A 10,744-nucleotide genomic window follows, 5' to 3' on the forward strand; every position below is an offset into this window, starting at 1 on the left:
TTACAGTATATCGCCTTAGTAACTGAGGTCTTGGATTAACCCTCGGTTTATTTAGCTTGCTACCAGATGTGTGGCTAAAGGAAATTGTGCGATGACAAGGCATTTTTAGCATGCAATAACTAATGTCTCCTCATTGTAAGAGAGCAGGAAAGTTATGTTTTGTAAAAGTTAACATTTCTGAATTAGAATTTCTGGCGTGTTTGCAAAGGCACACTTAAAGGGATAGTTCATATAAAAATGAAAATGTTTTGTTAGAGGGGCTGCTGGAGTAATAAATGTGTGAACCAAACGTGAGATTATAAAATCGACCCTAAACACAACAGACTGACCCACATTCTGAACATGAGAGTGGAAAACCAGCACAATTCCCTCAGCTTGACAAACAAAGCTTTTCACAGTGGATGAACTGCTGCTTTCCCATGATTCCTTTGTGCCAGTCCAGCTAAACGCATTCCTACCCTCAACCCAGCAGCCCCTGTGCCAAGATGTGCAGCGGTCAGTGGCAGTTCGGTCTCGGCGCGGGCACTAATCCTCATGCTGAACTCATCCTGGCCAGCTGGAAAAAGCTCTAATTGGGGGATTTTCTCCATCATTAACTTCGATGAGCGGCCTTCCTACTCTTTGCACCCACCTGCACAATTGTTAATACTTCCTACCTTGAGCAGTGAAAAGTTCAGCCACAATACTGCTCACATAAGATTAAAGAATAAAAAAACGTCATTGACCCAAATTTGAAGTTGTATAACTGATCCTATCTTTAACGAAAATACTGCTGTATATATGAAAAAACAACACTGCATGCAAAATTGTGAATATTTACAGTTTTTTATTGCAGATAAAAAATCTGCATCTCGAGATTTACTTTTTTTTAATCCCCTTTTCTCCCCAATTTGGCATGCCCAATTCCCACTACTTACTAGGTCCTCATGGTGGCGTGGCTACTCACCTCAATCCGGGTGGTGGAAGACAAGACTCAGATGCCTCCGCTTCTGAGACAGTCAATCCGTGCAATTTATCACGTGGCTCATTGTGCATGACACCACAGAGACTCACAGCATGTGGAGGCTCATGCTACTCTCTGCGATCCACGCACAAATTAGCAGGTGCCCCATTGAGAGTGAGAACCACTAATCTTGACCACGAGGAGGTTACCCCATGTGACTCTACCCTACCTAGCAACCGGGTCTATTTGGTTGTTTAGGAGACCTCGCTGGAGTCATTCAGCACACCCTGGATGCGACTCCAGGGGTGGTAGTCAGCGTCAATACTTGCTGAGCTACCCAAGTCCCCTTGAGATTTACCTTTTGAAGAAAATGTAAAGGGTCTCTTATAAAAGATTAATACTTAGGGTTAGAGGTTTGTTAAAATCCCTAACCCTAAGTTTGAGCAATAATAAGAGTGAAGCTTGCCTTTTACAATGTATGCCAAAAAGTATACAAAAGTAAAAAAATCTAAAATCTGTACCAGAGCAACTGAAGTCCAGTGGCTCTGCATTGAGGTAAACACAGTACATATGCAGACCCCTTTGCCCATTTCTCAACATTTGTTTTTTTGGGGCCCATATGGCCCCTGTAGTAACCCATCTGTCCGAGAGCATTGCACACACTTGATAAATACAGCCGAGCACCAGGCACCACGAACAAGTGCCCGAGCAGCAGCATCAGGAGGCAATTAGAGAAACCACGGACGCTGGGGCCAGTACCCCCTCCCAGGCTGGCCTGATTGACTGGAACTTTATCTGCCTAACGGGCTGGCTTGATGCCACCGGTCAGGAGAAACACAGAGAAGGGAGGGCAGAGAATGGACTGTCTTTTCAGTGTTGTTGAAAATACTCTTAAACTTTTGAAAAAGTAATTCGATACACTACAAGGCACTAGTAGAAACACTTCATGTTGTTTCGCTACACCCTACTTGTTGGGAAAAAAAATATTGGAAAAGCTACATTATTTCGAAAACAACTGAGCTACTGCAACACTACTGAAAAATGTAGTTATGATAGTAGCTAGTCATTATGGTAGAAAACTAGTCATTTCTACAGTTTTACGTACAGGTCGACCAAACTTGATAGACTAGCAAACAACCTTTCCAAAAAAAGATGAGTCGAAAAAGGCCAAAGTTCTATCAAACTAGATTATTTTATTTAAAGAACATTTGTTGACATCAGTTGTTCCGTAAAAACGTCTAGGACACATTACCACATACGTATTTTTGGACAAAAATAACATCGCACACACATACACGTATTAATTTACCCATTATTTTCATATTGCTATTTAACTTTGGCTTTTCAATTATTTAAATTGTGCAAGTCATGTAAACATGATGGATTCGGTTTGTAAACTAATGTTTGGGCTGAATGGTCCTGTAACAATTGTGGGGGGAGTAAAAGTAAACTTTTAAAACTATTAGTAAGCATAGATCCTTCAAGGAAATAATTCAGTCATCCCCTACATTCCTAAACATTTAGTGGAAAACACAAATACACATTTTTTGCTACAAAATGTCTGGCAACATGAACTGAGTGAGTTTCTGTAGGAAAATAATTAGCAAGTCCCACTTGCAGGTTTGTGGGGCATAAATAGATGAAGATGCATTTGATTTGACCACTTTTAAAATGATCATTGGTGACTGTCTTTCCCTCTAAATAAATTCAAACAAAAAGATCGGACTTGGGTCAATGGGCTCAGAGGGAGTAATGGCGGGGTGAGGTACTGCATGTCCAGGAAATGATTATGCCTACAGATTAAACACCACAAGCTAATCATTTCTGCCCTGTCTCGTTTTTATTAGATGCACCTTTGTGATTGAAATGGGAGTTTGCTAATTGCTTAGCTGCCTGTGGAAATACTTGAAGAAGACTTTTCGAAACATGAACTGTATTTATGGCTCATCTCACCCTGAAAGATCTTCTGTCAACCCAAAACATCTATAGCAGTCCATTAGAGGAAAGTGTGAATTTGCAGACAGAGGTCATGTGATACAAAGCATGCCCTCTGAATTCACATTTCAGTAACTCTTCATCCAGAAACTCTGTAACTGACTAATCATGATAGGACTCCTAGATGCAAAGCTGTTTGAACTGTAAAGACAACGAACTGAAACCAAACTTGTTTATAAGCGTGCCAATGTGTGCCTTGCAACTAAGTAAACAGTGAGACTTCTCTGAACAAAATTGCAGAGTGAAATGTCTTACAAATTTTCATATGTCCTAGCATAGAGGTCTTAACCCAAACGATGCTGGTTTTCTTGGAGAAGTGTTAACATCCAGTTGCAAAAATGTCAATAATCGTGGAATAAAATGAACATGACTCTACACACAACGTTCCTGACCAGGAGAACAAGTCATCCAAGACAAGCAAAACGGTTCTTCATTAGCCTTTAAGTCACCAAGAAACTTGAAGGCCCTCAGTCAACGAACTAGAGTTATACTCTGTCTTAGCACATTGGTTGCCAAGTTTTGTCCATGGACTGGATGTGTTCCTTGGCTTTCATCCTGAGAGCGGCGATGCTTGAACTGCGCTGATCTACGTCCTCCAGGGGGTATTTGTCAGTGAAGGGAGGGGGACACTGGTATGGTGGTGGTGCCATGGGCTGCATGCTCTGGGTCATGGGTTGGGGTGAGCTGAGGAAGCTGTGACTGGGGTAGCCTGTCTGAAGGCCTTGTGTGGGACCCATGAACCCTGGGATGCTGTGCATTGGAGTTGCACTGGACAGAGAGGAGGTCAGCCAAGGGTCAAGGGGCAGTGTGTTGTTCATGGGGCCCATAGTGTGGTGCATGGGCGGCCGGTTGAAGGACAGCATAGGGGAGTCGTGGAGCTTCATGGTGCTCATGTCCATTTTCTCCTGTCGCCTCCATTTGGCTCTTCGATTCTGGAACCAAACCTGTACAAACACATAGACTTCAATTTATAATTTTGTACTGTCGAGTGCTCGTGCTCACCAGTGAGACGTGGCACAACATCCAAAAACATTCATCTAGTGCATGTTTGCATAGAAAAACAATTAAGCTTTGCATTTTCAGTGTATACAAACACAAAAATGCATTCTGTGTAAAAGACCTCTTAGCTGGTAAACTGGCATGATCTTTCTGGTGTAGCTGGTTGACAGAGTTTGGCCTGGACAAACCAGTGAAGCACCAGGTTCTTGTTGGTTAAGGTTAGTCATCGAAAGTCTTGCTGGTCAAGAAGTTTAAGCAGCCACTTGAGGTGAGGACAAACTAGCACAGGGTTCCTCAATAGGCAGCCCGTGGGCAACATCCGGCCCGCGAGAGATCAATGTTTGGCCTGCGCTAAAGCCCAAAGTATACTTTGGTCAGATGCTGAGCGTCCGCGTACAGGGCCCATGATGCAAATTTTGTCACCAGCAGAGTGCACGAGCACTGAACGCGTGCAGCCCGATTTTTCTAACAACGCGCCTTTGAACGCGCAGAATGGGTTTGCGTCTGGAATTATTTGCACTAAATAGGGGGTTCACAAGGTGGTAACACTCACTGTTGAGCTGTTGCTTTCATTAAGATGTGCTAGAAGATGTAATCGCCGGTAAAACAACAGGAGACGAAGTTGGAAACAACAACAGTGGATGTGCACATCACGAACACGTGTGTAAGCAGGTCAGGACATACTTGCATTTGTATAATGAGTCTGAAGGAATATAAAGACATCTTTGTGTCTAAACTCCTGAAGAGAAACAGTCCAGTATCTCAGTCGTAGCGCGCACGCATCAAATGCCTGTCTATGCGCACAGTCAGATGAAGTTGTAGGCTACTTTGAAACTTGAGCATTCATCTGTACGCAGACACTCAGTGTTCGCATCAGAACTGGAGTATACTTTGGGCTTTAAGCCGTAGCAAATGCTAATAGGTATAATAATTTAATCTGCAATTAGGGAAAGTGCAGGTAGGAGATCCCGTTTGGAGATGAGTAGGAACATTTGATTCACATGGAGGACATAGCGATCCAGATTGTTCATTAACGTGAATATTTATGTTGTCACTCTTTTATCAACAACAACAACAACAACAATAATAATAATAATAGCAGCACAAACACTTTGTCATAACATCGAGAGTGGTGGCCCTTGGTTTTGTGTTGATGACAGAATTTGGCCCTTGGTGAAAATTAATTGGGGAACCCTGAACTAGCACATTCTGGTGACCAGCTTCCAAAACATATAATGGTGACTGATCTTTTCAACAGTGTATTGACTACTCTGATACTGATACTTTTACTTCAAAACACAGTGTAAAATATTTCTAAGCACTAGACAGAAAGACTTCAAGGAGATTTAAACACACCTGTACTCGAACTTCAGGGAGGTTAACTTTCATGGCCAGCTCTTCTCTACTGTAGATGTCAGGGTAGTGGGACTTCTCGAAGGCTCGCTCCAGCTCGTGCAGCTGGTAGGTGGTGAAGGTAGTACGGTTACGCCTGTGCTTTTTCTTGGGCTGCTCACCATCGGAGACTGGAGACTTGCTGTCACTCTCGATTGACTTCTGCAGGTCGCCCAACTCCCCATCACATTTGTTGGAGAATATATCAGCATCTAATGCCACAGATCACGCACAAAAACAGAACTTAGACTGCACTTGAGAGTCGGCATTGGCACACACCTTATGAACAACTCTATGACCATGCTAACCTTAAAATGTTTTTGTTTGAAAATGCATTGATTTTACTGCATTAACACCTCTCATATACATTCGAATGACATTTTCCTCCACCATAAACTGAGACTTTCGAAAATGCTCTGTAGTACCACACGGTTCGCTCCTTGCTAAAATTGAACCAGCTACCTTCTAGCTACAAGCCCTGGTCCCTGACCACTACACCCCACCAATTATTTTGTATTGCAATAAAATTCTGTTGTGACTTACTAGAACTTTCTAGAATGATCTCTATTATTTACACATGGTGACAACATGATTATTGATATGGTATTTCCAAAACTGAGATTCTAATCCTATAATACTCATGGCCATATGCTCTTGTAACATTTGGACTAGCGCACGTCATTGTTGGTAGGGCATGGCTTTCACTGAAGGTTCCCCACCCCATAATCCAAGCAGAAACAGATGTAGCCTGTTAATTCCCCTGATAGTTTCAGTGTAGACTTGGCTATAATCTACCTATAGGCTTCGTTTGATTCTACCCCATGTCCTCAATATAACGTCAACACTTCTAGGAAAAGCTTTACCCAGGTAAACTGGAGAGACACGATGCCAGTTGGAACGCTAATTAAATTAATACCAATAAAATGCTGATCATCAGGGCAGGTGGATTTGTGTACTGCACTGCCTCACAAGATGTAATTTACAGTAAGAGGGAGTAGTATGTGTTGCTTCTGAATTGTACAGCTGCATCTGAAGAGACTGAACAGGTGTATGTGGCCGAATTAAGTAAGCAGTTAACGTTAAATTAAAGTAATAGCTTGGCAAGTTACTCAAAGGCTGCAGGTTCAATCCCTAATAGAATTGATCAATGAACTAGACACTGACAGATATATTTTATCAGCGTTTTGTCCTTGGGCGAAACACTTAACCACAGGTTTAAGGTTCCTGGGGTACTGTCCTTGCAATAAGCACACTAAGTTTGCACTTTGGGACTTTAGTGTCTGCTAATGACAATCTAACTCTGCAAAGCTCGCTATAGTCTTTGTAACATACTACTTTACTTCTCCTTACATGTTCTACAGAAGAAAGCAAGCCATGCGTATTTGCAACAACATGATGATGAGTAAAATGACAGAATTTTCTTTTTGAGTGAACTATTACTTGACAGCATTGGTCACAAGAATATAAATCATGAAGAAATAGCCCAGTTTGGAGGTGGTTTAATGATCAGGCAGGAACAAACGTTCTGGGTTAACAGAGCTACCTTTATTAACAGGCAATAGACTGAACTCACACAATAGTGGAGGTCAATCCCAGTTCAAGGATCACTACACTACCGGTCAGATATAAGACAGCCCAATAACAATGCTCAGATTGTTGAGCAACTCGCATCAAATGAGGACAATCAATTTCAAATCTTGTCACAATAACAGACATGTCAACTCTGGGTCATTCAAGAGACTCTCTCAACTAAGAAGCACGATGGATTATGAGCCCAATGGAAAAAAAAAAAAAATTGGAGCAGAATGGAAAAATGATTATGTCTGCATGCACAGTTGTGCAATCTTGTTTGAGATCGGAGAAGATTATCGGAATTCCACAAGGGGATGAGAACCAGGGATGAGCCCCCTTTGCCAAATGATTTTCAGGTTTGATCAGGCCTTGTAAAGACATGAAAATATGATCGCCTTTTCTTATTTAGACTTCAATTAACCTAGCATATTACCACGGTCAAAAAAAGAAAAATCACGAATGAGATCTTTCAGTATCTCAATCATTTGGCCTAGACAGCAATAAGGTTGCAATAGAGAGCAAATTAAGTCTTCTTGTCCTCAAATATTCCCCCTAAGACTCCAGTAACCTCACATGTATCTCTTCTAGAGTTTCAGAAGAGATCTCAACAAATGTCTCAAACTGTGCTCTGATTTGCCAAGATAAAGTTCTAAGATTCTCATAAAATTCTTCCAAGAGCAAATTATCGGAGCTATACTACACACATTAATATTATAGATTTTAAACCATTGAGTGTCAATACATCCACAGTCTTCACCATCAATGGAAACCATGGTAACAGAAGACATTAGGTAACTGGGCACGTAACTATGTAAGTTACGTCAAACTTTTGTCCAGGTCTCTTAAGGTGACAGTTGACGTTAATTCCCTGGTGAACTGCCAATAGCACGTTACAATCAACGGGGGCAATAGCAACACAACTAGAACATGTGGTTCATGCCAGTCTCTGGGTTTTAGTGTCCCGATTAAATGTATTGGTCAGAAACAACTGGTGTTGAAATTTCACCCACAAAGGACTCACCATGAAACGCAGGCTGTTCTGAGGTGTCCCTCAGGGTTTGCAGGTGTCCGTAGGTTTGTGTCCGCTGGTCTTGGTCCCGTGGATCTCCAAGACTCTCCCCTCCAACATTATGAGATACAACATTACCTCCAGGATTGAGTAAAGGATCCTGGTCCTTGTTGAAGCCCAAGATGACATCTATGCTGTGGACACGGGCACCCACCACCGCACCCCCTACTTTCACCATATCGTGGAAGTTACTGGGCGAAAGACAGCTGTCATCCACCATATTCATAGTGTCCAGTGACAAATGCATTCGAATGTTGGGGTTGAAATGTCCAACGAAGGAAAGCAGTTGCTCTGATGGAGGAACCCAAAACTGAGCAGTTTTACCTGATCAGACATTGATAGAGAAACTAAAATCAACAAGTGTAATAAATTATGCATCTGGGGCCAAGTTCTTCTTTTAAAAAGGTTTTTTAGTGTTCATTAACAAGGTCTTGGGACTACAAATATTTATGTACAGTATGTTGAATTGGTCTATGCATAAAGTATACTTCCATCTTACAATTGTTTGACTATGAGTACACAAAATCAAATCGTTCCCTGTAGTTTGCAGGAGTTTAAAAATCACTGGTGCATCAGAAGACAAAATAATGTACAAATTCAAAGGACTACTATTCTTCATATAGGTTTTAAAATATTAAAAAACTAATGTAGATAATCTGACAATGGTCTAGCATATAATAACAAAAATATAACGTTTGCATTCACAGAAAATATATATTTTTTAATTATATCTAGGGATGACAAACAGACAGTTATATAAAACAGATATGTTTTATGTAAAATATGTTGCGACTCTCACATATGCCAAATAATGAAAAAAATTCTCCAATAAAGCCCATGACATGATTCAGAACAAAATCACTAAAACATTGAAGTATCAAATTACAAAAATCCATCAGTTTACCCATCTTGGTTACAACTGGGTTGTATTTGTTAACATTAGTTTACACAGTAGTTAACATAAACTAACAATGAATAATTCCTTTATCAGTACTTATTAATCTTGGTTAATGTTAATTTCTACATATACTAATGGATTTTTAAATTAAAAGTTCTACAAGTTAACATTAGTTAATGCATTATGAACATAAACTAACATTAATAACTTTTTCAAATGATTAAAAGATATATTAAAAATAAAAAAGTTTGTATTTTCTCTGAATAGACACTTTATTTTGTTAAATATATGCTGCAATTTATATATCCACAGTTAAATATACATATCCACAAGTAATATATCTAAGCCCAGAAAGATCATTTAATTCAAATAAGTAATAGCTGGAAATGCAATTATTTTTTTTATTTTTTTTTTGTAGAAAAGTCTGTTTTCGAAGAAAGTTAACAGTTTCCCCCAATAGTGACAGCAGAATACAGGGTCATACCTCAAAGGCGAGATGCTCCGTGTGCACTCAGTCTCCAGTCTGACCTGCATCCACCTGTTTCTCCCAACACCAGGTCACTTTCGGGTGATGAGCACGCCCCCCTGTGCTACTGTACAACACAACACAACAGAACCCAACCAACCAACCTCAAACTCTCTCACTTTAAACCTGTTTAAATGTACATTCATATATTCACATGCAAAAGTCCTCTCTGGTGGATTCTGCTAGATAGAGAGCTGCCCTGTGTGTGTTTTCCTCTATAGAAGGGAAATAATAGCAGGGGATTACACAAGCTCATTAACTGGGACTCTTCTCCCTTAAGAATGATTGACAGACAGTTTCTGCTCAAGTAATTGTTCTAAATGGAGCTTGAATTCAGCCATAGGAGGAGGGCGCAACTAATGAAGCAGTTTTGTCTTTTGTCTTTTAAACAATAGAATTTGTTCATAAAAATTATGAACTGAAAGTTTTCGCTGATGCCTTTTTAATCGAAGTGAGACCTTTTAATTGAAGGCTGTTATTGAACATAAATAAGTGAAGTTAAAAGAGTTGCAGCCTGCAAGGTATTACTAAAAATAACATGTGTGTAAATACATTTGCAGTCAAAAATGTAGACACACTTGACAGAATTTAAATTGTTTCATGATTGTAGAGACCTTTTGATTTAAAGGTTTATGCTTAAAATGCATGAAATTATCTTTGTAGACAAATTTAAAAAAATGGTGTCTATGTATGTATTTATTTCTTCACAAAACAAAAATGTACATGACTTGTTTTGTTGTTTTTTAAATGGATGAGTTTGCAGCAAATAGTGAACTAAAAGCAGTCAACAAGTGTCCAACGTACATGGAAATTCCTTTAATGCTGTTTCATTTGTTAAGCATATTTTGGTCAGTACGTAATTCCCATACTACCAATTGTGTTATTCCACAGTTTCAATGACTACAATTATTCTAAAAAAAAAAGAGGAAAATATTAATAAGAATGAGTAAATGAGTACATTTGAAGTCCAGTTTCAAAACACTTAATATCTAATGCATGGTTATTTTTCCTCGCTGGACTTCACTTTTATATTATTTTTTAAAAGCAAACCTTTTGTGTCAGTATATAGCACTGACTTTCAGATATTTATACTGATTGTGTCTTTGTGTAAATTAAACTGCACAGACGGCATGCATTACAGTAAACACTCTTTACCATGACCTGCAGAAGGGTTAGTTGAGTAATTAAAGCTAATGGCATGAGCGCAGACTCATTAAAGCCCATTAAAGAGTTAACCCAGGCAAACTCATGACTGATCAGCAATTATTAAGAGAAATAACCCAGTAACAAGATTAATTTGTTCATGTTCAAATGAATCCATGTAAACACTCTCTTATTCCTTTCCACCAA

At 39.7% G+C, this 10,744-nt stretch overlaps 1 protein-coding gene across 1 annotated transcript; it reads right to left on the bottom strand.

The window, feature by feature from the left end:
* Positions 1 to 2,139: 2,139 nt before the first annotated feature.
* On the bottom strand, positions 2,140 to 9,533 carry rx1 (retinal homeobox gene 1). Its single transcript, XM_051694723.1, has 4 exons — positions 9,353 to 9,533; positions 7,923 to 8,294; positions 5,294 to 5,541; positions 2,140 to 3,882 (listed from the first exon to the last, which is right to left on the bottom strand). Exons 2-4 carry the CDS (start codon positions 8,215 to 8,217, stop codon positions 3,436 to 3,438), a joined length of 990 nt encoding a protein of 329 aa, XP_051550683.1. The 5' UTR covers positions 8,218 to 8,294; positions 9,353 to 9,533; the 3' UTR covers positions 2,140 to 3,435.
* Between the last annotated feature and the right edge of the window lie 1,211 nt (positions 9,534 to 10,744).

Source organism: Myxocyprinus asiaticus, chromosome 50 (assembly GCF_019703515.2).
Source record: "Myxocyprinus asiaticus isolate MX2 ecotype Aquarium Trade chromosome 50, UBuf_Myxa_2, whole genome shotgun sequence".
In the NCBI taxonomy this organism is placed as follows: domain Eukaryota; kingdom Metazoa; phylum Chordata; class Actinopteri; order Cypriniformes; family Catostomidae; genus Myxocyprinus; species Myxocyprinus asiaticus.

What these genes read in the sequence shown, in the direction of transcription:
- rx1 (XM_051694723.1), bottom strand. Translation starts at nt 8,217, where the DNA reads ATGCATTTGTCACTGGACACTATGAATATGGTGGATGACAGCTGTCTT. An exon ending in AGAACAGCCTGCGTTTCATG is followed by an intron (nt 5,542 to 7,922) that starts GTGAGTCCTTTG and finishes CTGTGGCATTAG; the next exon opens with ATGCTGATATATTCTCCAAC. An exon ending in TCCCTGAAGTTCGAGTACAG is followed by an intron (nt 3,883 to 5,293) that starts GTGTGTTTAAAT and finishes GTGTTTGTACAG; the next exon opens with GTTTGGTTCCAGAATCGAAG.